The sequence below is a fragment of the Ovis aries genome, chromosome 8 (assembly GCF_016772045.2).
Source record: "Ovis aries strain OAR_USU_Benz2616 breed Rambouillet chromosome 8, ARS-UI_Ramb_v3.0, whole genome shotgun sequence".
Classification (NCBI taxonomy): Eukaryota; Metazoa; Chordata; class Mammalia; order Artiodactyla; family Bovidae; genus Ovis; species Ovis aries.
Window position 1 is genome coordinate 47,710,937 of NC_056061.1, and position 27,980 is coordinate 47,738,916.

A 27,980-nucleotide genomic window follows, 5' to 3' on the forward strand; every position below is an offset into this window, starting at 1 on the left:
AAAGGATTTGGAGAGTGAAGAAAATTTAAATTACAAAAAAAAGGGGGGGTGCAGGAGAAGTGGAGAACAGTGCCGTGTAGGCTTCTGAGTCTCTCATAATTAATGTGTTGACAAGAAAGGACAGGACACCAGGGAATAAGGAATAGACTGGAGAGTTGGAAGTGATGGGTAGTGTCTGGTCTTTGGCATCTATACATAAACATATGTTCGCTCAACCACCATGGGGCTACATACTGGGCATCCAAGATTTAAAATGCACAGACTTACCCTTCAAGTTTTCATAGGCTAGTTGAGGAGACAGATGTGTCAATAAAGCATTGTGCAGGGGCTGCTGATGGTTATGGGTGAGAGAGAGCACGGGGAGTATGGGCCTTAAAGTAACAAGATTTGGGTTTGAATTCCAGCTGTAAAGCAAGGACTTCAGCCAGAATTTAGCTATGGGGCAAGTTACTTGAGCTCTCTCAGCCTTCTCTGATCTATAAAAGGGGGACAAACAACAACTTTACACAGTTGTATAGGTCATAGATAATGTGACTTAAGCACCTGGAATATGGAATGCCCCTGAAAATGGCACCTAATTGGGCTTGGCCCTGGTGTCATTTTCATCCTCCTGGTCTTCACAGACTCTTCTACCAACTCCCTGCAGAAAAGACTGAACACTTATTCACATCTCCACACCTCATTTCCTCCTCTGCAAACTCAGAACAGAGAAGACTCAGGAGCCAGTTGGGCTAGAAGCATAGACCAGCCCGTCAGTGCTGAGCTCCCTTCTGCAACACCCCAGGCAGTTATCCAGGATAGCATTCTCCAGAGAGACAGAACCAATGGGAGATTTTATTAGAGAGACAGATACAGGTTGATTGATTGATTGACTGGATGATTTGTTGGTTGGTATTGGTGCATACAATTATGGAGGCTAAGAAATTTCACAATCTAGACCTTTTGTTAGCTGGAGGCCCAGGGAAGCCAGTGGTATAGTTTTGAGAGCTGTAGAGTCAATGATGTAAGTCCCAGTCCAAGGGAGAAGACTGACATTCCAGCTCAAGTAGAGAAAGCAAATTTATCCTTCCTCAACCTTTTTATTCTGTGCAGGCTCTCAACAGACTGGCTGCTGGTCCGTCACACTGGGAGGGCAATCTGCTTTATTCAGAGAGTACAGGAGATACCAGGAGGGAGGGAATGAATGTGAGGCAGGAGCCAGCCCTTGAAGGCTCCACGTGCAGGCTAAGGAGTGCGGATTTTGTGCCTTTGGAACAAACTGATTCTCCTGATAACCTGAAACCTTTGTTAGAAGGTGTGTGGCCAGAGATAGGAGACTCTGGCCATGAGACGGAGGATGGAGGAGCTAAGTGTCTCCTGCCTTGGGAATTCACCCTACCTTTATGATTCTCAGAACTCAGCCAACCAGCCTTACAGATTGGAGAGTTAGTAGAATCACAGCCATCTGGGCCTCAGTGCTCTATAAATGTTCAGTGCCTTCTGCTGGATGGCTCGGGACCCCTGGGAGGGTGGGGTGCAGGAGGAAGTGGTGCCAACTCCAGTCTCTCCTCTGGAGGTCAGTAATGAGATCCCACCAGCACCTGTTGGCCCACAGTCATGGTATCACCACTGATGATGTGTGAGTCCAACAGAAGGATAAAGTCGTGCGATGCCACTGTTCACCAGTGTTGTCATCAATATTTTATGTCATAGCATGTAGGTACGAAGATGCAGCTGCTTCATCCCCAAGAAAGGAGCTGATGAGAGGAAGAAAACAAAAAGCTCCCCTCCTATCTCCCGTGTACAGACAGGAAGCATGCTGAGCCCAGGCTGCAGGCAGAGCTCCCAGGCTGCTCTGGACCCATGTTCAAGGGTCCAAACTGCTGCTGCTGCAGAGTTGGCTGCTGGCCGGGAGGGTAGTACATCCCACTTCTCCTCCCTTCAGGCAGCAGCTCTGGCCCCTAGATTTTCTCTGATGGAATATAGTGCCTCCCTGGTGAGGCATCAGATCAACTTCAGGAAGTGTAGCCAAGTAGGGCAGTGAGAGGCTGACCTCAGAGGTCAGGGGGCCCAGCTGGGAGCTTCTGATGCAGAGCCACTGCCTGACCAGGGGTTCCAGAGGGGATGGTTCTGAGTTTCTCCTGCAGTTTGAGCTCACAGACATACAACTTTTATTTCACAGATGCCAGCTCTCTCCTGGGTTCATTTTTTCTGATCCCAGGCATGGATTATTTTTTCATAATAGATGAAAGTTCTAGAAGCATGTTCTGAAACAAAACGAACAAAATAGACTCAGAAGGGCTAGTAAAAGCTAGTCCCGCCCACCCACCCAAGACTCTGTGTGTGTCACAAATATCCCAAATCCAAACAAAATGCTCTGCAGAAGATAGTCCCCTCCCCGCATCACCCCAGAGAAGAATGTCCAGGTAAGAGGTTCTGTTGCCAGACAGCATTGCAGCATAAGATCTGAATCCCACTTGCCATCTCCTGTTCCTCTTCCAGTTGTGCTTGTTGTGTCCAAAATCCAGGTCTAAAACTAAAAGGCCAACCTTTTCCTAATCTCCATCTTTGTCCCCTCCACAACTAACCAGAGTTCCTGACTTTGCAATAATGTGGAATGGGAACATGGATCCAAACGTAGATGATTCATTTTGTTATAATCTATCCTAAAAATATGCTACAGTTAGGCTGACTGTAATGCAGGAGACCTGGGTTTGATCCCTGGGTCGGGAAGATCCCCTGGAGAAGGGAATGGCTACCCACTCCAGTATTCTTGCCTGGAGAATTCCATGGACAGAGGATCATGGAGGGCTACAGTCCATGGCTCACAAAGAGTTGGATATGACTGAATGACTATCACTTTCACAGGGAGAGCAGGAAGCAGCAATGGGAAAAGGAACTTGGGTTGGGTCAGACAAGTTTCGGGTAAAATTCCAGCTCATTCAGTAAATATTCGTTTATGTTCCTGCTGTGTCCCAAAGACTGTGGTTTACCACATCCTAATTGCATGACGTGGACAAGTCATCTACTTCCTTATTCTTAAATGGGAATAATCACAGGGTCACAATGAGGAAACCCATGGCAGTGTCTAGACCAGAATCAGGGACTCCATAAAATGGGAGACTTTCTCCCTCTTCTTTAGATTCTTTGGCAACTAATATATTATAGAAAACTTCTCTAGTAAGAGGTTCAATAAATTATAACAGTCAACCCTCCAAACATCCATCTAATTACCCGTGTTGATAATGCTGTGTCAAAAAAGACCTTCTCAAATGAGGCAAAGAACCTAGAAGTCACAGAGATTTTAGATTTAGTACAATATCAAAAGTTTAAAGACACCGTACACAACGACAAGAAATAAGCAGACTGGGAGAAAATCTTACAATACGTATATTGACAAGGCATTAATATAATACCATAAAAGAGCTCCTAGAAATCAGAGGAAAAACAAATATCTCAACAGAAAAATAGACAAGGATAATTCATGATAGAAATACAGATGGCTAATAAACATAGGAACAACTTTACTAGTGATCATGGAAATTCGAAGTAAAACAAAGGAAAACATTTCTAGTTTATCAGACTGAGGATTGGGGGGGCGGGGATAGATAATGTCTGAGTGTGGAGAAAAAGTGCTAATGTGCTGGAAAGAGGATAAATTGGCATAGTCCTTCCTGAGCAAAAATTGGCAGCATCTATCAAAATGTAAAATATGCATGCCTGTTAAACCAATAATTCCACTTCTAGGTACCTATCAAAGTATGTATGAAACATTCATTGCAACATTGTTTGCAGTAGAAAAAAGTTAGAATGGCTAAGTTGTCATTAAGTATCTTATGGTTCACCTAGCTCATGGAAAAGCATGAAGCATATCCAACTGAGGCATCTCCATGGGTACTGAAATGAAGAGTTTCTGAGACATCTCATTAATTAAGCAAAAGCAAATGGCAGAGACATCGCTATAGCAGGATCACATTTACATTTTTGAAAACATATAACAAATATATGTGGACATATATTTGTACTCCAAGACAGATTATGAATGCAGTGAGGGAGGTAGGGGAACACAGCCCGTGCTGTTCACAGTGATGGCCTTTGGTGGAGGGAAATGGGAATTGAGTCCAGGTGAGAGTGAGAGATGAACCCTCACATAGTCAGGTTCACATTTTACTTGGTGTTCTTTTATACTGATTGAATGTTTTTCAATGAACATGTATACTTTAATTTGAAAACTAAGAAAAAAGAAAAAGATTCTTCTTTCAAACCATTAATAGTAGTATCCCTGGAGTGAGTCACTCCCCTCTTACTTGAGCACTATGCAAGCCTCCGAGATGGTCTCTCTGACTGCACTCTTATCCCGTCTTGGGCCATTTGGGCTGCTATAGAAAAAAAATACCCTAAACTGGGGAAAAATGTAGGGACTTCTCTGGCAGTCCAGTGATTAACAATCCACCTTCCAGTGCAGGGAACGTGAATTTGATCTCTGGTTGGGCAACTAAGATCCCACATGCCTCGGAGCAACTAAGCTCACATGCAGAAACTACTGAGCCAGCATGCCACAACTGGAGAGAAGCCCAAGTGCACAGTGAAAGATCCTGAGTGCCTAATGCAGCCAAAAATAAACAAATATGTAAAAACAAAAAGAGAATAGAAATGTATTGCTCCTATTTCTGGAGACTGGGGATTCTAAGACAAAGGCACTGGCAGATTCAGCGTCTGGTGTGAGCCTTCTTCCTGGCTCATAGATGGTCATCTTTTCATTGTACCCTCACATGGTGGATGGGCTAGGGAACTATCTGATGCTCTCTTTAAAAGGGCACTAATCCCATTCGAAAGGGCTCCATCCTTATGATCTAATTACCTCCCAAATATCCCACTTTCAAACACCATTGCACTGGGGGATAAGATTTCAATATACGAATCTAGGGGAGACAGACATTCAGACCACAGCATCTCTACAATAGACTTATTAGAAACAGTGATTTTAAAAATATATGTATCATGGGCTTCCATGGTAGTCCAGTGGTTAAGAATTCACCTGCCAATGCAGGGGACATGGGTTCAATCCCTGGTCTGGGAACAAAGATCCCATGAGCCCTGCAGCAACAAAGGCCATGTGCTGCAACTACTGAAGCCCACGTACCCAGGAGCCCATGTTCTGCAACAAGAGAAACCATTGCAATGAGAAGCCTGCACGCCACAACTTGAGAGCAGTCCCCACTCTCTATAACTAGAGGAAGCTCACACACAGCAACAAAGACCTAGTGCAGCCAAAAATAAATAAATTAATTAAATATATATATACATGTATGTACATATCAGACCACCACGATTCCTGTGCCATCCAACTCAAATTCCTTCCCATGGCTTATAAAGCCTGACATATCAGCTCTTGCCCATTCCAACCTCATCATCTCTAACTCTCCCCTCCATGATCACAGGCCAAGAGTGCTCCCTGGGATCTTAGCACACAGCTCACACCATCAGTCACACTGAGGTCCTTGGGTAGGTGGGGCAACACAGGCAGAGGGACTAGTAAGTACAAAGGTCCTCAGCACCTGGAGCTACAGGAGAGTGCTCTTTATCATCACTCTCAGTTGACTATTATATCTACTACTGCAGGCAGGAAACCCTCAGAAGAAATGGCGTAGCCATCATGGTCAACAAAAGAGTCCGAAATGCAGTACTTGGATGCAGTCTCAAAACGACAGAATGATCTCTGTTCGTTTCCAAGGCAAACCATTCAATATCACAGTAATCCAAGTCTATGCCCCAACCAGTAATGCTGAAGAAGCTGAAGTTGAACAGTTTTATGAAGACCTACAAGACCTTTTAGAACTAACACCCAAAAAAGATGTCCTTTTCATTATTGGGGACTGGAATGCAAAAGTAGGAAGTCAAGAAACACCTGGAGTAACAGGCAAATTTGGCCTTGGAATGCAGAATGAAGCAGGGCAAAGACTAATAGACTTTTGCCAAGAAAATGCACTGGTCATAGCAAACACCCTCTTCCAACAACACAAGAGAAGACTCTACACATGGACATCACCAGATGGTCAACACCGAAATCAGACTGATTATATTCTTTGCAGCCAAAGATGGAGAAGCTCTATGCAGTCAACAAAAACAAGATCAGGAGCTGACTGTGGCTCAGATCATGAACTCCTTATTACCAAATTCAGACTGAAATTGAAGAAAGTAGGAAAACCGCTAGACCATTCAGGTATGACCTAAATCAAATCCCTTAGGATTATACAGTGGAAGTGAGAAATAGATTTAAGGGCCTAGATCTGATAGATAGAGTGCCTGATGAACTATGGAATGAGATTCGTGACATTGTACAGGAGACAGGGATCAAGACCATCCCCATGGAAAAAAATGCAAAAAAGCAAAATGGCTGTCTGGGGAGGCCTTACAAATAGCTGTGAAAAGAAGAGAGGCGAAAAGCAAAGGAGAAAAGGAAAGATATAAGCATCTGAATGCAGAGTTCCAAAGAATAGCAAGAAGAGATAAGAAAGCCTTCTTCAGCAATCAATGCAAGGAAATAGAGGAAAACAACAGAATGGGAAAGACTAGAGATCTCTTCAAGAAAATTAGAGATACCAAGGGAATATTTCATGCAAAGATAAAGGACAGAAATGGTACAGACCTAACAGAAGCAGAAGATATTAAGAAGAGGTGGCAAGAATACATGGAAGAACTGTACAAAAAAGATCTTCACGACCCAGATAATCAGAATGGTGTCATCACTCATCTAGAACCAGACATCCTGGAATGTGAAGTCAAGTGGACCTTAGAAAGCATCACTATGAACAAAGCTAGTGGAGGTGATGGAATTCCAGTTGAGCTATTTCAAATCCTGAAAGATGATGCTGTGAAAGTGCTGCACTTAATATGCCAGCACATTTGGAAAACTCAGCAGTGGCCACAGGACTGGAAAAGGTCAGTTTTCATTCCAATTCCAAAGGAAGGCAATGCAAAAGAATGCTCAACCTACCGCACAATTGCACTCATCTCACATGCTAGTAAAGTAATGCTCAAAATTCTCCAAGCCAGGCTTCAGCAATACATGAACCGTGAACTTCCAGATGTTCAAGCTGGTTTTAGAAAAGGCAGAGGAACCAGAGATCAAATGGCCAACATCTGCTGGATCATGGAAAAAGCAAGAGAGTTCCAGAAAAACATCTACTTCTGCTTTATTGACTATGCCAAAGCCTTTGACTGTGTGGATCACAATAAACTTTGGAAAATTCTGAAAGAGATGGGAATACAGACCACCTGACCTGCCTCTTGAGAAATCTGTATGCAGGTCAGGAAGCAACAGTTAGAACTGGACATGGAACAACAGACTGGTTCTAAATAAGAAAAGGAGTACGTCAAGGCTGTATATTGTCACCCTGCTTATTTAACTTATATGCAGAGTACATCATGAGAAACGCTGGGCTGGAAGAAGCACAAGCTGGAATCAAGATTGCCGGGAAAAATATCAATAACCTCAGATATGCAGATGACACCACCCTTATGGCAGAAAGTGAAAAGGAACTAAAAAGCCTGTTGATGAAAGTGAAAGAGGAGAGTGAAAAAGTTGGCTTAAAGCTCAACATTCAGAAAACGAAGATCATGGCATCCGGTCCCATCACTTCATGGCAAATAGATGGGGAAACAGTGGAAACAGTGTCAGACTTTATTTTGGGGGGCTCTAAAATCACTGCAGATGGTGACTGCAGCCATGAAATTAAAAGATGCTTACTCCTTGGAAAAAACTTATGACCAACCTAGATAGCATATTCAAAAGCAGAGACATTACTTTGTCAACAAAGGTTCGTCTAGTCAAGGCTATGGTTTTTCCTGTGGTCATGTATGGATGTGAGAATTGGACTGTGAAGAAAGCTGAGCACTGAAGAATTGATGGTTTTGAACTGTGGTGTTGGAGAAGACTCTTGAGAGTCCCTTGGACTGCAAGGAGATCCAACCAGTCCATTCTGAAGGAGATCAGCCCTGGGTGTTCTTTGGAAAGAATGATGCTGAAGCTGAAACTCCAGTACTTTGGCCACCTCATGTGAAGAGTTGACTCACTGGAAAAGACTCTGATGCTGGGAGGGATTGGGGGCAGGAGGAGAAGGGGGTGACAGAGGATGAGATGGCTGGATGGCATCACGGACTCGATGGACGTGAGTCTGAGTGAACTCCAGGAGTTGGTGATGGACAGGGAGGCCTGGTGTGCTGCGATTCATGGGGTCGCAAAGAGTCGGACACGACTGAGCGACTGAACTGAACTGAACATCACAAAAGATCAGAGGTGTTCACAGGGCAATCTTCCTAATGCCAAAATCTTCCTACTCTACAGTGGTAGTTCATATTGGAATCCCTGGGGAGCTTTAAAAATATTGGTACTCAGGCTCTTTCTGCAGAGGTTCTTATTACACCATTTTTCAAAGCTTCTCTGCAGATTTAAAGTGGAATTGGGCAATAGAATGAGTACTTCACAGCACCTCTGACAAGTGAAGGCATTCATTGATGAATGCCATTCCATACCCTCTCCATTACAGAGGGGAGCATGGGTTCCTAAAACTCAACCGCTCTTCCTCCCCATGCTCACTGGGCCAGACTAAAAGGACTAAAAGTCTGCTCTCCATGCCCTATGAACTCCATCCTTAAAGAATCAAACTTGATAGAAACTTATTCAATAACCAACAGGCTTAGACTTGCAGAAACTACGGGATTTGAGTGGTGATGGCAAGCAAAATGTCTTGGAGTATAAATCATGGCTCTTACAGGTGGTTTTCCTGACCTTTTAAAATACAGTGGATTTCTTTTTCAGAACAATTCTCTGCAAGGGGAATGTGTGGCAAAGAAACTGTGGTCTCTACTTGATATCATTTTATTTGAAACACCAACTGCTACAATCAGAATGCATCTGATTGACCCTGAAAAATTCAGTTCTCTGGGACCTAATACAGTGTAAAAAACTGTTTATAGTCCATATATTGAAAGCGGATGCTCACAATCCTTTGCTTGATGCACTAATGTCTTTCCTTTTTTTGGCCACACCACGAGGCATGTGGGACCGAATTTCCCCCCCCCCCCCCCCCCCCCCCCCGAGATCAAACCCCTGCCCTGCACTGGAAGGTGCAGTCTTAACCACTGGCCACTGCGGAAGTCCCAACTGCTCTAATTTCTCATGAAAGCTCCCTCTGTTTGCAGTAAGTATGATGTGTCAGCCACAGTGCTCTGGAGTTGACAGCTGTGACCTCAATCTCCAAGTCTCCCTACCATCTTGGGAGTGCAGTGGCCTGTCAACTCTGAAAGAGGCTTGGGGGAAAGTGACCATTAGTAGGAAAGCCCTGTGACTGGAGGCATTATTTATAATTCCTAGAAACATAACAAAGAAGAAAGGGGAAGATGAAAATAGAATGAGGGCCTGTCACCCTCATCGTCTTTTCTCCAAGCTCTGCAGCATGGCCTGTCTCTCCCAAAAGATAATCTGAGATGAAGAAAATCTGTCTCAACTAAATGCTGCCATTCTTCCCTCAGTTCTCTGCCAATACAAAGGCTTCTCTCACATGGAAGGAGGTACGAGAAAGAAAATGATGAAAATTGTCATACTGGCTTCACAAATGCAGATAAGAAGCAGGGGCCACTGGCAAGATTACTCTAAGATGGTGAATCTCAACCCTGGTGGCATATTGCAATCACCAAGGGAGTTTTAAAAACATTGATCCTGCATCCCATCTCCAGAGCTTCCGGTTTAATTGGAATTGGATGGGTCCTGGGCTGGAGATTTTTTTTTTTAAGCTCCAGATGACTAACTCAAGCCAGAGTTGAAAACCCCCCATAATTTGGCATAGAGTTCCAAGAACCCATACAATGATCCTAAATATAATCAACCTCCTGAGAAGATGGCTGGTCACTGACAAGAAATGAGTATAAGTTTGAAAAAAAAAAAGCATTTTGGGAAAAAGTCTTGGTAGGATGATTCCTTCTCAAGTTAAGGCATTAGTGCAGTAACAAAATATCTCTAAATTCATAGAAGATATGAAACTGGTGTAGAGGGATTCAATTATTATTAACACAAAGAATGAAACAAAGGAAAAAGCAAATGTATGGGCTCAACAAACCAAATCAGCTGAGAAGTTCCCCTATTAACATGGGGGATTTTTCTTTTTAATGGGAAAAAAAAAAGTTCTTAGAAGCAAGCAGTGGGTAAAACATGAGTCACTCTTTTTTCCAGAATCAAGAAGAATCCACAATAAATATCCATTGTGCCCTATGATAGCCAAGGAATGTTTATTCCATTGTGGCTTTTCAGAGAACAGAATTAAAATCAATACAATATTGATTTTAGTCTTTGTGGAATATGTCACAAATGTTTGTATATGACTTTTAAATGCCAGAATTATTAAAACAATGGAGCATACCCTCCTTCCTTAGTGAGACAAGGGCAACTCAAGGTTACAAATGATCCCTTCTCTGATTTTTATTTTCCATATTATGTTATAAAGTGCAACTCCATTCCAAGCACTCCTCTGTTACACACTGTCTAGCACTATGGGTTCTCCATTGCCTCCCTGCAAAGCTTCCATTCCCCCTTCTCCAGTCTTCTTTATCTCTGAAGTTTTCCTTACTACCCTGTGCTCCAGACACACACGGCCCCCAGACAGCTCTGCTTTATCACACCTCTCAGCTTTTGTCCATGTTCTCCTTGTACTGAGATAGCCTTCTTCCATGTACCCCAGTCCTCACAGGTCTAGAGAAACTCATATCTCAAGACTCAGTTCAAAAGTAATTTCAACTATAAAGCTTTTCCTGACCTGTCTGTAAAGAACTGACCTCTCCTTCTTTTGCTCACTAGCCCCTCTAACGTGCACATTTCACTTGATCATTTATATGTTTACCCAATTTCCCATACAGGCTCAGAGAGCTTTGATGGCAGAGATGGTGATTCATTTATATACCAGGACTTATAAGACTAATCGATAGAAAGTTTTCAATAAGCTTATTTTATGAATTGAGCTTAACTGAATGTACTGAATGAATTTAACTCTCCATAAATTAACCTCCCTCGCCTCCTCTCCCTTTCTCTCAACACACACATATACACACAAAGGAGGAGGGAAGAGAAGGCTAAGAAGGGATGAGAAGGCTAAGAAGGGAAGATAAGGCTAAGAAGGGAACAGAGGGGGACACCTCTTATGAAAGTTCCATGATCAGCCAGGTTGTCTGATCTTACTTACCATGGATGTCCTTCGCCCAGGGGCTGAAGGCAGAAGTGAGGGGCTGTTTTCCCGGTGTGGAAACCCTTGGCAAGAGCTATTTCGAGAACTGGAGCTTCCTGAGTCACTGTACAGCTGTCCCTTTTCAGAAAACAGTCTGGACAGGAAGCTGGCCTTGCGACTGCCAGGGTAAGATCTGTCTCTTGCCTCTTGGACCCTGCTGTCTGTCATGCTGCCATCGCTGTGTCTGCAGTGACTGTGCAAGTCTGCAAGAGGTTCCCCTGAGGGTTGTAGGTCCTGGGACTGCTCCCAGGGTCCTGTTGTATGTGATGGACAATGCCTAGGAGCCATCTTTGTACCTAGCCAGGAGTGAGGTCTTATATTCTGCAAGCCAAATAGAGAATGGTCTGGCTGCTGTCCTGGGTGCTGAATTCTAGCACCGTTGTCCCAGTGACATGGGCTGTGGACATGGAGCTGTCCGTTGTGCTGATTCTTCTCAGCCCAGTCTTTTTTACTATAGCAAGGGTCTACATCAAGCTGCCTGGGCTGTGGGATATGCCACGTGGTTTTAGAATTCGGCACATTGACTCGGATCACTTGCTGTTGATTGTTGGCTTGAAGTAGGGAGATTTTTTCAGGGAAGGGAGAGCAAGTCATACACTGCTGGGTCACTGAATATTTTTTCAAATGGAATGGAGGTCTCCTTTCATCCTCAATGCCCTCATTACTGGATTTGTCATAAAGTGCCCTCATGATTTTCCTGATGCCCAGATGAAATATTTCCAGTATGTTAAGAAACAAAGAGATGGCTGCAATGCTATGCATAAAGAGCATGAAAATGGTCTTCTCTGTGGGCCTAGACACAAAGCAATCCACTGCATTGGGGCAAGGGGGTTGAGTACATTTGTAAAGAGGGTGCATTTGAAACCCATAGAGAATATATTGGCCTACCATGAACCCTACTTCCAGCACAGATCTGGTCAAGATGTGTAAGATGTAAGTACGCAGCAGACATCCTTTCAGTGGGACTTTTTGGATCCTCTTCTGCTCCTCTAATTTCCTCAGTTCTCTATCCATCCTTTGCTGATCCTCCAGTTCAAGCTCTGGATTCTCCATCTGGGCTCTAAGCTGTGACTTCTTCCTCTGCCTTTCCTTTTCAAAGGCCCTGAGTCTATACAGTGCATGGCCCATATATACTAGAGAGGGAGAAGACACAAAAATGATCTGTAAAACCCAGAACCTGATCAAGGAGATAGGGAAAGCATTATCATAACAGACAGTGTTGCAACCTGGCTGCTGGGTGTTGCAGGCAAATGCTGACTGTTCATCATCCCAGACATCTTCAGCAGCCACACCAAGTATCAGCATTCGGAAAATGAAGAGGATGGTCAGCCAGATTTTCCCCACCATGGTTGAGTAGGAGTGAACTTCCTCTAAGATGCCACCCAATAAATTCCAATCCCCCATGGTAAGAGACTAATGTCTGAAACATACAGAAAACACTAAGATTAATAGAATCCATGGGTATAACATATAAAAACATGATCAATACAGCAGGTCCTCTATTCATGTCAATAAAACTATGAAGGATTTTCCAGCCCTAATACTTATGGTTCATGCTTGCGGAAATATTTCTAAGGAATAGGTTTTGGAAAAAATACTAAAGACTCTCCCCAGTCCAACCCAATTCCTTCCTATAGTCTTCTCTCCTATACAAAGTTAACTGTCATTCTAGTATACTCATTGGCCATCATATTTGTATAATATTCTATTCCATAATTTTGCTCATTTTTTCTAACATATGAGATGCCATATTTACCATACATCTTGCTGCTGCTGCTAAGTCGCTTCAGTTGTGTCCAACTCTGTGCGACCCCACAGACGGCACCCTTACATGATTTTAAATAAGCCTCAACTTCTTTAGGAAGTCTTCCTCAGCCATCTCAAGTCAGAGTGATTTTCCCATCTCTGAATTCATACAACACTAGTGCTTGTATTACTCATTTGGTACCGTGCCTAAAATGAGCTTTGTGATAGTTGTCTTATGTTCTTTTCTGAAAAGGTACTCTTTATAGACAGAGATGCTATTTCATTTTGATCTTGACATATGAAGGCATCAATAAATAAGTGAACTGAATTGTCTTTTCAACGACTCAGCTCCTTGACTGGAAAAACCATCAACAGAAAAACCAAGTAGATACTCATTATATATTATCAATGGCTCCTACTGCAAGACTGAAAGTACAAGTAGAGAGAATAGAACTCAGCCAAATAAACCCTCAGGAACTGGCACAGGGTAGCAGTAAAGATTAAGCAGGCTCAGAAGCAGTACCAGCAATGACATATGATTAGATCTACAAAGCCATATCTGGAACAGAAGATTTTCATGCAAGCTCTGCTTACTTAGAAGAAAAGTGAATATAACTGCTTTGCTAGCAAGCTTGGGAGCTGCGAAAGAATCAAAGCATAGCTGACATGAATGGGTCATTGGGTTCACCTTGAAAAAAAACAAGATGTTTTTCAAGGTTCAATGAGGTTAAAATACTTGAGAGTCTACAGGCTTCTAATGTGGACGACTTCCAGATATGAAAAAAACAGAGGAAAAACAGGTAAGTGTTGTTAAGTTAAACAGATAATGAAACAATTCTCTCCTTCCACAATTCATTTATTCAATAATGTGTAATATAATTTATCATATAGGCATTGTGCTTGATACCAAGGAATTCAACAATGAACAATACATACTTCATTCAGACTTCACAGTAGTCACCAGGAATTCCCAGTAACATATAAAATGGACAGTGAAGAAGTTATGAATATCAAATAAAAAATATGAGGAAAAAAAAAACCCACAGAATTGTTATATTTTCCCTACTTATCTCCAAACACAAAAGTAAATTCCAGATGGAATAAAGTATTAAATGTAAAAAAACTAAACCATAGAAGTATTGAAGTAAAATGTAAGAGAATGTCCTATAATGTTGAAGTAGAAGGAGGCTTTTTAAGTACATCAATACCAGAAATTATAATTAGGAAAAAAATTAGATTTTACCCAACAAAACTGAATAGCAAAAGTGGAGATGTCCAGAAGGTATTTGGGTCTAGAGAATAACAACAAAAGATGCAAACTACAGATAAATAAGCATTTGTAAATAATCATTGAATAGGTTGAGATCACCTACGGACAAAAAGAAAAAGTAAGCCAATGGCAGAACCCTGAGAAACAGCATGGGAAAAAAAGTCTACAAATAAAAATGAGAAATGGCCAATGAGAAAGAGGGGGAAAACTCTAAGGGTGAAGTCACTGAAACCAAAACAGAACAGAGTTTCAAGGAGAGAAGAGTTGACAATGTCAAATACCACTATTTAAATAAATCAATTTAATGGTGGGATAGATCATGCTCAGGGATTAGAAAACTAAACGTTTATAAAGATGTCAATTCTTTCCAAATTCATTCATCTGTAGCTCACTGAATAAAGTAAAATCCTATAAACACACATATATATACGCATATGTATAGGAGATATATATATATATACATATGTGATTATATAAGTGTGGAGAGAAGACCCAGAAGGCACACATGAGGAAGTTCATATAGGTTACTGGAAGTCTGTAGGAGAACATGAGGGTGGAAGGAAGAGCTTGAAGGCAGAGGCAAAAAGATAAAGGAGAGAGACGCTTCTAAGGAACATGACTGACTCTCATCTAGTACACACATTTATATAAATGCATACTTGTATGTACATATATATGCATAAACATCTTTTAAAATAAAATTTTAGAAGCACTAGGTACCTGTCAGAATCTAGAAGAGGTATTAATGAGTCTTTTCTATTTTACTCCATGCTGCTGCTGCTGAGTCGCTTCAGTCGTGTCTGACTCTGTGCGACCCCATAGACGGCAGCCCACTAGGCTCCCCCATCCTGGGATTCTCCAGGAAAGAATACTGGAGTAGGTTGCCATTTCCTTCTCTAGTATTTTACTCCATACACTTGTTCAAAGTTCAAAAAGTAGTCATATCTACCACTTGCAAATAAAAATTAATTATAAAATTTCGGACTATTGCCTCATTAACTGAAACAATAATTTACTAAGCTCTATCCTCTCTTAAAGAGTTTCAGTCCTTTCACATAATTATTCCTTTAATATTGTCTGGCCATTGTTCTTTATTAAAAACTAACTCCTTTAGCACTTAAAAAAAAATCTAGAGCTTCTATTTTATATAAAAACCTGAAAGTGAAAAAGCTAACTCATTTCATTACCTATTCTCGATTTAGAAATCCTAAACTATTTAATGTTCTTTTTGCCACTATCTCTTTAAAACATAGAAATTAGTATTTTTAAATAGCAAGAAGAAAACTGGAAACAGGAAATACATGAAACAGAAAAACAATCATGCATATTAGCATGAAACAGTGAGATCCTTTAGACAAATGTTTCCTCAGGTCCAAGTAATACTCTTGAACTTTCTTTCATTATCAAATAAAATATAAAGAAGCTGGTGCTCCTTTCATGAATTTTACTTCAAATATTACCTTTGTATCCCCACAGAAATTTCCTGTATTTCTCACAAACAAAAGAGATACTATATATTTACCACTTACCTTAGGAGTAGATAAAAAAATGACTGGGCTCCAAGAACCTTTAAGTTGGACCATGTGTGGCTAATTAGTGGAACTGCTGCTGGTTGCAGATATAAAGGCTCTGACCTGCTAGCTGTGGGGCCCAGTTCAGAATAAGCTCAGTAATTTTGATCAATGGAGTCTAACCTAGTCCTCCCCTGAGGTCAAGGTGTCCTTTGGTGCTTTTAAATTTTCTTATTTTTTCCTAATTGGCACAGGGCTGGAGCCCCTCCTGGTATACCATATTTGGAAATGAAAAGTGAAATAAATGAGAATTTTCCTTTTAAATTTGTGGGTGATTACAGTGATTTGAATTTCGGTGCATTTCTTTCAGTCAATTGATTGCTCTGTGAATCGATGTCACAGATCAATGGGTCATGTCCAATTTCATCAAGAGCCGCCTGGGGCAAGTCTGGCCTCACCAAATGGGAACAAGTAATAATAGAGTGACAATCAAACCCCAAGTGTTCTTGCAAATCATGTCAGGCTGAAAGGAGAAATAGCTCAAAAGGAAATTAAACATTTCAGACCACCAAGAGGAGGCTGTGCCTGTCTGTAGATTATGTGTTCTAGCAATATTCTATTAGGCTGAAACAGGCAGCTCAGGAAAAAATTTATTTTTTCCAGTAGAGAATCTGAAAACCTTAGAAACCCATGTCAAAGTTTTGTAAAGTGTTTTGAGAGAGGTCAAATGATTTGCCCAAGGCAAACAGAGACCAGATCTTCTAACTCCCAGCCCTGCAGAATCTTCCATTCGTCACATCTCAAGTACATAATCTTACTGTCACCTTAGAGTTGATAGCAATGGTGTCACTAGAAAACAAGAATGGCTTCAAGTCACAGCTCTGAGGCACACTTCTAAGCTTGGCCTTTTCCATATAATACATAGACAGTACATAAAATCATTCCTAAGTATCATCTGCCTATATATTTAGTTTTAAAGAAAGGATGATTATGAAAGGTAGACAGGTTGAGGTGGGGAGGTTAAATTCCACTACCCTGGCACACTAGAATCAAGTACAAACTGACAGAATTAACTAGAGGTGAAATCACACAATGTATTAATGTGTGTATTTGCCTAGTATTGGGTATACTGTCCAAGAAAGCCCTTGACATTTACTCCTAAAGTTCACCTGCACAGTAATGGGTTTAAAAGCTTAAATGCATTTTACCAGAATCAAAATACTAAATTCATACATTTATAAGGGTATATAAAATAAGTCCTAACATTAGATGCCTGAAGGGAAGGGAACACGATGAGGAAGAGGTGAGATGAATACTTTTACATAGAATTCTCTAAATGTGTTACCTACTCAAGAAAATAAATATTCAAGCTAGAAAGAAAAAAAAAATAAATGCAACCATACATCTGAATTTTTAAGAAGTCTTCAGCATATGAATCAATCTAATCTTTACTCTTGAAGACTTTGAGCAATGAGGTGAGTTATCTTTAAGACAGGCAGAGTGAATAACTCTACAAACCTCACAGAAGTAACTGAAATGTCCTGATGAGGTCAGTAACACAGCTGTGGGAATCATAGGAGCACCACTGGGTTGAGCTTCATCAAAACTCGCCCAAGGGTTCAGCAAAAATTAGCATACCAGAGGCTGAGAATTCACTGCCATAGAAGACGTTTGGTTTTGTTTTTTATTTATTTTTTTAAAGGTCCTACTTTTATACCAAAAGTTTAGCTGAATCTATGGTGTCACTAGTAGGCCTAAAACACACTCAGATATGAAACAGAAGGGAACAGAAAGGTTAGCGAGAATAAACATCTCAGGGTAGAGAAAGAGGCACAGGTCCATAGCCTCCACCTTTGTGCTCTCAATGGTCTCCAGTATTCACAATGCCACCTTGTTCACACCTGGTGATAAAACTCCTGTGGGCAGAAGCAAGACCCCCCTGAGGCTCATGACTTGCTTTATTGCAGTGGTTTGGAACCACACCTGCAATATCCCTGAGGTCTGCCTATACACACATCACCAAGGTATCAGGTAATTCACTCAACCCCTAGCTCTTGAAACATTTTCTGCATTTTTTTTTTTTTTTTTTTTGGTGGAGTACTCTCTCCAAAAATGTTTACAATGTGGATCTTTGAGTGATAAATCTTACTAAACTTTCACATGTGAATAACAATATAAATGAACATAAAATTTTAGCTCTAACACTTTAAAAATAGTTTTCTTACAGCAAGCATTGCCCTTCAGAAGAGTAAGGTCAATATGATTCCTGTTCTTCGCACAATGATCTACTGTCTAAAAGTCTTTAGATTTTTCTTATTATCTTTAATATTCCTAATTCCAGTATGTGTCTAGATGTGGGGTACTTTTTGCCATTGGGCATCCTATGGAGTCTCAATCTTTAAAATTTTTTCTTCTTCTGACCTTGTGTGTTGCTTGAATGTTAGGACATCTACTTTTGTCCTTCATCCCACTTCTACATTCATATTTTCTATTTACCTTTTTTTGCTTGCTCTGGACAGCAATCCGACAATCCTAGTTTTCAACTCACTAATTCACGCATCTGTTCAGTTCAGTCACGTCTGACTCTGCAACCCCATGGACTGCGGCACGCCAGGCTTCCCAGTCTATCACCAACTCCCAGAGTCTGCTCAAACTCATGTCCATCAAGTCGGTGATGCCATTCAACCAACTCATCCTCGGTCATCCCCTTCTCCTGCCACCTTCAATCTTTCCTGGCATCAGGGTCTCTTCAAATGAGTCAGTTCTTCACATCAGGTGGCCAGAGTATTGGAGTTTCAGCTTCAGCATCAGTCCTTTCAATAAGTATTCAGGACTGATTTCCTTTAGGATCTAGTGATTTGATCTCCTTGCTGTCCAAGGGACTCTCAAGAGTCTTCTCCAACACCACAGTTCAAAAGCATCAATTCTTCGGCACCCTGCTTTCTTTATAGACCAACTCTCACGTCCATACATGACTACTTGAAAAACCATAGCTTTGACTAGACAGACCTTTGTTAGCAAAGCAATGTTTCTGCTTTTTAATATGCTGTCTAGGTTTGTCATAGTTTTTCTTCCAAGGAGCAAGCAGCCATTAATTTCATGGCTGCAGTTACCATCTGCAATGATTTTGGAACCCAAGAAAATAAAGTCTCTCACTGTTTTCATTGTTTCCCGTCATGGGACCAGATGCCATGATCTTAGTTTTCTGAATGTTGAGTTTTAAGCCAACTTTTTCACTCTCCTCTTTCATCAAAAGGCCCTTTAGTTCTTCTTTGCTTTCTGCCATAAAGGTGGTGTCATCTGAGTGTCTGAGGTTACTGATATTTCTCCCAGCAATCTTGATTCCAGCTTGTGCTTCATCCAGCCCGGCATTTCAAATGATGTACTCTGCATACAAGTTAAATAAGCAGGATGACAATATACAGCCTTGATGTACTCCTTTCCTGATTTGGAATCAGTCTGTTGTTTCATGTCTGGTTCTGCTGTCTCTTGACCCGCATACACATTTCTCAGGAGGCAGGTCAGGTGGTCTTATATTCCCATCTCTTGAAGAATTTTCCAGTTTGTTGTGATCCACACAGCCAAACGCTTTGGCATAGTCAATAAAGCAGAAATGGACGTTTTTCTGGAACTCTCTTGCTTTTCTGATGATCAATCATTGGATATTGGCAATTTGATCTCTGGTTCCTCCGCATTTCCTAAATCCAGCTTGAACATCTGGAAGTTCACGGTTCACGTACTGTTGCAACTTGGCTTGGAGAATTTTGAGGATTACTTTGCTAGCATGTGAGATGGGTGCAATTGTGCAGTAGTTTGGACATTCTTTGGCATTGCCTTTCTTTGGGATTGGAATGAAAACTGACCTTTTCCAGTCCTGTGGCCACTGCTGAGTTTTCCAAATTTGCTGGCATGTTAAGTGCAGCTCTTTCAGAGGATCATCTATGAGGATTTGAAATAGCTCAACTGGAATTCCATCACCTCCACTAGCTTTGTTTGTAGTGATGCATCTGTATCCACTCTGTTTTTATTCCATTTGATCCTTTATTTTAAATATTATGTTTTTGATATTTCTACTTGGTTATTTCTTATACCACACTGCCAAAATCCTTTTTTCCTTTTAGTGTGTACTGGCTTTATCTTAGATCTTTATGGTCTTATGTAATGCAGTTTGTTTTCTTGTGATTCAGTGGTATCTCTTAGTTGCTTCTTTACTTTGGCTTGTGAACCCATTTAGCCGGTAGTCAGGGTTCTGAGTGACAGTATGCACTGAAGAAGGGCTAAAGGCCAGCTGAGGGCTTGGCTATGCTGGGGATTGAAAGAAAGGGGAAAGGACAAGCTTTATGGCAGACAGCCCTAGAACTATACAACCACAGTTCATTATTTCAGTTTGTTAGCTACCAAGTAATTGTTCAGATCAGGGCTTCCTTCCCCTGCAGAAACTGGGAGAAATGGCAATTTCCTCAGTAACTTCAGAGCCCCAAGTCTAGATTGTAACCTACCAGTACCACCAGTCTGAAGAGAGAGGGATGGATAAATAATGCATAGTTAGGCAATCCTTACCTGCTATTCCCAGATCTTCACCCAAAAGGAATTTTTGCACTGCCCTGATTTTGTCTGTGAGGACCCCTGGGGCACTGTTCACTGTACCAGTACCTGCTGTGACAAAGCAGGCAAAAGCAACTGGTTTGCTCCAATGAATCTACTCCAGCACATTTAGCTAGCCACGCCACTATTTTGAACCACTTCAAAATAGCCCCAAAGGCCCCTGAGCATTTTATCTTTTTTCCATTTTAATTACTATCTAAACACAATAAAAGAAACATTCTAATACACAATAAAAGAAACATTCTAATCAGAATATAACAGAACTTTACATGGTTTTATTTATACATTACTGGTAATGAAAGCAAACTTTATACAAAAAGTTTCATACAAATAAAAAAATCCTTGGCTAAGCACAGCCATTCATGTGTGTGTATACACCCACACATATAAACACAAAGAAAGTATTTTACATCATTATAATTATACATATTTACAGATACACTATTTAAATTATTTTACAATTTAACAAAATGAGGACAGGCAATTACAAAAGCAAATAAAAATGGATGAAACTAAATAATCATTAAGTTTAAAATGCTACAAAACTATTTTTAAAAATCTAGAAAAGAAAGTCATTTCTTTGAAATATCAAAACGAAGATTTCAATACTGTTTCATTGTTGCTTTTACCTTAATAATGAATTGTAACCTGTTTAGAAATAAATTTTGTCTGTAAGGACAAAATAAATATTCTGACCAGTAACGGGTGAGCAAGTTGGACTGATGTCAGGAACAAGTTGACCATGTTGGCCTGAAGTAAAGAGTCAGCAAGTAATAACAAATGCAGATTATTATCTGGTAATCAAATATGTCATAAAACTGCCCTCTCCTGCTCCATTAAAAACATGAAGAATTCCAAGCTTTTGTGTAGTATGCAATATCAATTAAGACTCCAAGAAACTCAGCAACTTATCTGTAATATAAGAAAATGCTAAAGTTATGATTCTGTTTTCTGATATGATCATTTCATAAAGTACTGTTCTTTCAAGTGAGTTCTACTTAGACAATGTGTGTGTGTGTGTGGGTGTGTGTGAGTCACTCAGTCATGTCAGACTCTTTGCAACCCCATGAACTCCAGCCTGCCAGAATCCTCTGTCCATGGATTCTCCAGGCAAGAATACTGGAGTACGGGTTGCCATGCCCTTCTCCAGGGGATCTTCCCAATCCAGGGATTGAACCTGGGTCTCCCTTGTTGCAAGCAGAATCAGGTTGGTAACTTTATCATTACACTCTCCTTTTGACAAGAATTTAATGAGACTATAGTACTTGAAGGAAAAAAAATCAGCAAAGAAACAAACTAGGACTGAAATACTATTTTTGCTATCATGCAAGCAAATAAAATGTCAAGTATCAAATCCATGATAAAATTGTACATTTGCAATGGAATTTGGAAATATCAAACTAATAAACATCACTTCCAGATACAAGTTAATTCTTTCATGAATGCACATTATCTTCAAAAAGAGAACGGAAGTCATATTTTATGACAATGTTCAGATAAAACCGCAGTTTGATCTCCTAAACGTAGTAAAAAAATGTAAATTTATTTATAATGAATCTGAAAACTAATCAGGCAATTTTCACATCAAACGACTTTTTTAAGGTTCTTTAGAATAATTTTTTTCTTCAAATTCCCCATTATTCAATCTTACATTCTGAATTATATATATAGAACTTTAACTTCACATGAACTACTAAATATCTTTTGAAGATTTCATTAACAAACTAGTTCCTCTAAGAGGATACTGAAATTAACAGATTATCTAAAAGATAGTAATTTATACTAAGTTTAGGAACAGATTTTTATAACCCAAAAATATTCAGAACCCTCACAATGAGATCAATGTACAAATATGGTTTTTATTAAGATTTATCTATAAAGTTGCATGTTTTGGATTCAAATAACTATGACTACAAATCAACTGAAAAACAGTGATTTGTTAAATATCTTTACAATTTTTCCTTACAGAAAAATCCAAAATAGTTAGGCAACTGGCCTAGGTCTTAAAGAAAAAAACTGATATGTATTGCCTTAATAAATCTGTACAAGTAATAATTTAATGTGATAAATTGTGTCACCTCTTCAGATGACAATGGATTTCATGTTTTTAAATGTATGTTTTGTATTTAAAGTATTTTATAACTCCATTAAAAATAAGAAAAATGTTAAATTACAATGACTGCACAGACTTCACTGGCTATGAAATACACTGCTATTCAAGAATGTTTTCTTTTCTTTATCTATAAAAATTTGTAATCAATCATCAGATGGATTTGCCCCTGCCTTAGACTCATGAGCATACAGAAGGTGGAGGAGAGAGGGTATCCACTGAGCATGTCCCACCTTCTAAGATAGGTGACTAAGAAGACTTCATGAGCAATCATCCTCCAACCTGTGTCTGAAGCATGAGCTCAACTGGATGTCTCTCACCCACCACTCACATCTTCAGTGACTTAACAGGCCATTAACCGAACAGGTACAGTGTCAAACACTTACTTTACTAGCCTCCTGCAGTGTAACCATTAACTACCTGCACTTGGACTTTTCAAAGAGCTTCATTAGCTGCTGGAATCTTTCTGAGACCTGAAAAATTTTAAATGAGGGTTAACTGTAAATATTGCAATAATATATGTTTGTATCTTTGATGAATATTTTTATAAAACATCTAAAATAAATAAATTTAAAAAAAAATAAAGTCAGCCTTCTGATTTGTGGGGGAAAAAAAGAAAGGAAACATTTAAAGACAGAGAAAGCTACCCTTAATAATAATGGTAAAGTAATGCTTTGAAAAACAAAATATCTTCATAATAAAGGTAACTGCTATTTAACTTTTCAATATTAAACTTTCTTCAGCAAGAAAGTATAATCACAAAATTGCTTGAGATCAAATAAGTAAACAGTAAAATGACAGAAAAAAGAATTAGGATTGTTTTAAATTTCTTCCACAAACCAAGCTTTTAACAGTTCAACATGAAGAACATGAAGAACCATACTTTTTTTGGCCCCACTGTGCAGCCTGCAGGACCTTTGCTCCCCAACCAGGGACTGAATCCACACTCTTGGTAATGTAAGTATGGAGTCTTATTTACTGGATGACCAGGGAATCTCCAAAGAGTAATACTTTTAAAGATGTTAGCTAATAAATATCTATATAAACACATTAAAAATAAAACCTAAGTATTTAGAATAGTACCATCTGTGAAACAATAGAGATGAAAAATTTGGGTAGTTACCTGATATGGATTTTTATTCAACTTAGCAGCTAAATGAGTAAATGTTTTCAATGATGGCCCTTTTTTCTGACATTCCAATAAAATTTCCCGGTCATCATTTCTGAAGGGAAAAAATGTAATTTAGTTTTTGTAGGTTAGAACAGAAAGGTAAAAAAAAGTTCACTTTCTTAATATCTACTAATAAGAATTGGCATTTTTGTTAAAACTCATCAAAAAAGGAAAAGTATATATACTTAAATATGGTCAATGGTTATTTGAGAGATAAGATTATGGATGATTTTAATCTTTGAGTTCATATATATTTTCCAAATTTTCTAAAACAAATACACTAATGTATTTTCTAATGACAAAAATGAAAGATTTTCTTAAAATTCTACCTGTAGTGTGTAAATAGTACTAAAGTTAGGGCCCAAACGTGATCACAGACTCAATAGGTGAGAAGAACCAAGAAGTAATACAGAATTCAGATCTTTTGACCCCTAGAGCTCTGCTTTTTCTACATGGTCTGAACCAATGTTTGTTATTACAATCTCTGAGATTTTACCATCTACTGGTTACCTGAAATGAAAGCATGGAGGACTGAGGTATTAAAATTGATCCCAATTTCAAGAAAATTCAGTATCATTATATACCCTGGCCAGTCTGGAGATCATGTTCCTCTAGCTTAATGGTTCACAACTGTGGTTGCCTTTACATATGAAATGCGGTCTTTACATCTGCATTTTTTTTAAGTTCATATTAAAATACAACAAAATTTATAAAACTTTTTTTTGAAACTTCTAATTTCAGGGGAAAACTCAAATTACAAACACTCACACTTTTTGTCCTATTCACCACCTGTCTTTCCTCCTTTCTAAAGAGAATTTGTGTGTGCTAGGTCCCTTACGAGTGAAAGTTTTTTTTTTTCCATTGAAAAAGTGAGGTAAACATAGCAAAAAGTTCTGTCCATCATGCCAATACACATCCCTGGTCAACAACCACTGCTCTAGACTGTTCTACAGTACAGCTGGGCTGTATCCTAGAGTTTATTTTCTACCAACCTTGGCCACTTTTGAAGTGATCCCTTTCCCTATTTTAAGTTGGGATAAAACTATGACATGAAAGATTTCTGGTGTCTCAAAATTTCCTGGTGATTTAATAGTCTCTTAAGATTCTTACCTTGTCCACGAAACTATAATTTCTCCCTTCTTTTTAATAACGTTCTTTGCAGAAAGGCTTATAAAAGAAGGGGCAGACGCTGCTGATGTATCCTTAGTCCCTGGGCTTTCCTTTAATGATGAGGGGTCTTTAGTCACTGAAGGGGCCTTTTTCTTACTGGCTTTCCTTCGATGAGCATTAACATTCTCACAAGAGTCTTGGGTAATTTTTTTGGTCTTTTCCCTACTGGTTAAGTCTGTTTCCTTTCTCTGTTTTTTCTGAGAAGAAGGATTTAGATCAGAAAGATTTCTTCTCTTTTTGTGAGGGTTATCCAACATCCCAGGCAACTCTGAACTGTTGGAATTTAATGCTGACTCTGAGTTTAAACCATCCTTTTTCACTTCACCCAAACCGGAAGCTTCCGAGGTTAGATCGATACAGGCCTCCTCAATGACGCGTTCCAAAGGCCTGTTCGCCACCTGCACATTTTCTTCCTTCGAGTTATCTTCATCGACGCATATCACTGGACACCCCAAGTCTTCAACAACTCCAGCAGGATGGTTACCTTCATTTTTACTGTCACTTGAAACATCTTGTGTCAAATCAATAAAAGTATCAACAGTTTCAGGCTGCATATTGTCTAATACTGGAGCATTTTGATCCATACTACTTCCAGAACATCCCAACTGATCAATATTTAAAACTGTTACTTCTACAAATTCCCCCAACTTTTTGGTCTCAGTGACTGGATCTTTTGTGAGGTCTATACATGTGCTTGGAAGATGATCCTCAACAGAATGTGGTATTTCTTCCACTGGAGGCAATTCTTCAATGCCTTCAGGCACTTTTGGTTCCCATACTTGATGCAACTTGAAACATTCTTCAGCCTCTTCGGTACTCTGACTCACTTTACCTGAAGCATCTTTAAGAAATTCATATATGTCAGGAACTTCTGTTTGTATCACACAGTCTTGTTCCTCATGAACTAATCTACCATCAACATTCTTACTGGAATTTTTCAGTTCCTCCACAGATTTAAAAACTCTGTTCTGACATGAAACATATTCTTCCTCCACTGCTTCATCAGCTTCCTTTTCCACTCTCGGCAGATATTCATCAGCCACTGTATTCTGTACAAGAGTAGGGGAGGTAGATGGTGCTGCACGCCGAATTTTCACAATGAAGTGATCATTGGACTTTTCCATTATGACAGCGTGCATGGGGAGGTTAGGGTGGTACTGAAAGCCTGGAGCAACAGGCCGGCTTGTCCATGATGAAGAACAACTTGATTTACTGCTTGAATTATCAGACTCCAGAGCTAAATGAATATCCTGTTCAGATGCGTCCTCTTCCTCCAGTAAGGCATCCTCACTAAAATGGGCACTAATAACTTCTTCAGGTGTTGAATTAGACAAAGCTTCTGGCTTTAAAAAACTGAGATGGCCATCTGACTTCAGAGGCGATGGTACTGTTAAAGAGACAGCTAGATCTTCAAGAAGTATGGAAGAAATGCAGGGCTTGCTCTTTTCTGAACCACATACATTATCTTTACTTAAAGCTATGTTAGTGGACACTTCAAACATACAATTTTCATCCAACACATCCGGATGAACTGGCAATGAAAGCCCTGAAGACAGAGATGGACCTTTCTCAGATGACAGTAAGGACCAGTTGTCATCACTAATTATCTTAGGGCAGGGAGAAATCACCCCTGAAACGAGCTCTTCAGTTGTACAAGCTGGTATAGATTCACATTTGAGACTCTCTAGCAGCTGTTTCTCTGGTGTCTTTAACTCCCACTCACTTTTTTCATTACAGTTCACATTGTTGTCCAAAAGATCAGAACCTTGCAACAAACTTTTAAATATTTCTCCCATCTGTGCATCACTTACTAAATTAAATGTAAGGCTAGACGCCTGCTGTTCAGTAAGAATCTCAAAACTGCGTTCTGGCTTCAAAGGAGCGAGCTGGGATGTCTGGGCATCCTCTGTGGTGCTACCTTCAATTTTTCCTGGCTTTGGGGTGCTCAAGCAGTTTGGTTCCAAGGAATGCTCTTCAGATTGAGGATTCTTCGTATTATCAAAGCAAGTGTTAGCAGTCTTTTTAATGTCATGCTTTACTGTGTTAATATTGGAATTCTTTTGCTCTTGATGTTTTTCCTCAGATTTTTTACAACCTACTGAAGACTTAGAAGAACCATAATCTTCTGATTTGGGGGATTTCTCTTTCAACGTTTCTTTGCCCAAGTTGTTTATATTCCCCCTCTGACAGTGTGAAGATCGTGCCTTCTCTTTACTTTTCTTTTCAAGCTTTCCTTCGTCACTATCACTGCCAACATTTATGGAGTCACAAAACTTTACAAAGATTTTCTTAAGTTTTGCAAACAAATAATCGAGCTGTTCATCTACAAATTTCCACAATTTTTTTTTCATATCTGGCAGCTGCTGTTCAAATAAACGATCCACGATGCCATTCTTTTTAACTTGCTTGAGTTTGGATTCTATAACGTCACAGAGGTTCTTCTGTAAAGTAGTCACTGACTTAGATATTTTGGACAAGTCCAGGTATTTAATTAGTGATGTAAAACTCAAAATTGCTGACTCAATAATTCTATGAAATTGTATTAATGAAAATTTTACCTTGAATTTCATGTAATTTTTCCTTACATGTTTTCTTATCATTCGTAACATATGCATAATCTCTCGGACAGAAGAGGGTGTGACTATGATTGGAACTATTTTTTCCAGGCTTGAAGTACTCATTGACCTCTCTTTCTTCTCTGTTTTTGAAGATCTGCTAGACTCACTTCGTCTTCTGTTCCATTTGCTTTTGGTCTGATGCATTTTCATAGAGGATATCTTTCTACTGTCTTTATCCAAACGCACAGAGCTTTTCCTACTTTCTGGGCTAGTTTTTGTGTTCTGCACTTCTGTAGAAGCTCTCGGTTTGGCACTTTTGTCAAAACTTCTTTGTGGTTCAGGTTTTTCATTGTCACTTATAATTTCTCCTTCTTCTAATTCATCTAAAGATGACTTGTGGGAGTCTGCTTCTGCAAATTTGTCAGATTTACATATTGGCTTTTGATTTTCCTTGTTGAGATCAGATTGACTCGTGGAGGTAGAATGAGCTGAATTTGGTAGAAACACATCTGTGAAAGAGAAAAGCATAGTATTGCCACACGACCAATGAGTGTTTGTCGTTTAACATTTCCACATTAAATATA

The 27,980-nt window shown here is 39.7% G+C and overlaps 2 protein-coding genes across 5 annotated transcripts in view; both read right to left on the reverse strand.

Moving 5' to 3' along the window:
* Nucleotides 1–10,980: 10,980 nt before the first annotated feature.
* GJA10 (gap junction protein alpha 10) lies at nucleotides 10,981–21,225 on the reverse strand. The gene is given in 2 exon segments (XM_027972714.3): nucleotides 10,981–11,015; nucleotides 11,018–21,225. Coding segments are annotated over 2 exon segments (1,677 nt in total). The 5' UTR covers nucleotides 12,660–21,225.
* Nucleotides 20,643–27,980, reverse strand: part of CASP8AP2 (caspase 8 associated protein 2) — a 32,873-nt gene continuing 25,535 nt past the window's right edge. For 2 of the 4 annotated variants that reach the window (XM_004011272.5, XM_012182768.3), the window contains exons 8-11: nucleotides 24,779–27,905; nucleotides 23,621–23,720; nucleotides 22,884–22,970; nucleotides 20,643–21,299 (exon numbers count right to left, since the gene is read on the reverse strand). In XM_004011272.5, coding sequence (XP_004011321.3) covers nucleotides 22,914–22,970; nucleotides 23,621–23,720; nucleotides 24,779–27,905 — 3,284 coding nt within the window. In that variant the 3' untranslated portion in view covers nucleotides 20,643–21,299; nucleotides 22,884–22,913. Of the gene's footprint in view, nucleotides 23,721–24,778; nucleotides 27,906–27,980 lie in introns of all 4 variants that reach the window. The other 2 variants (XM_060419562.1, XM_060419563.1) reach the window with 1 other exon arrangement.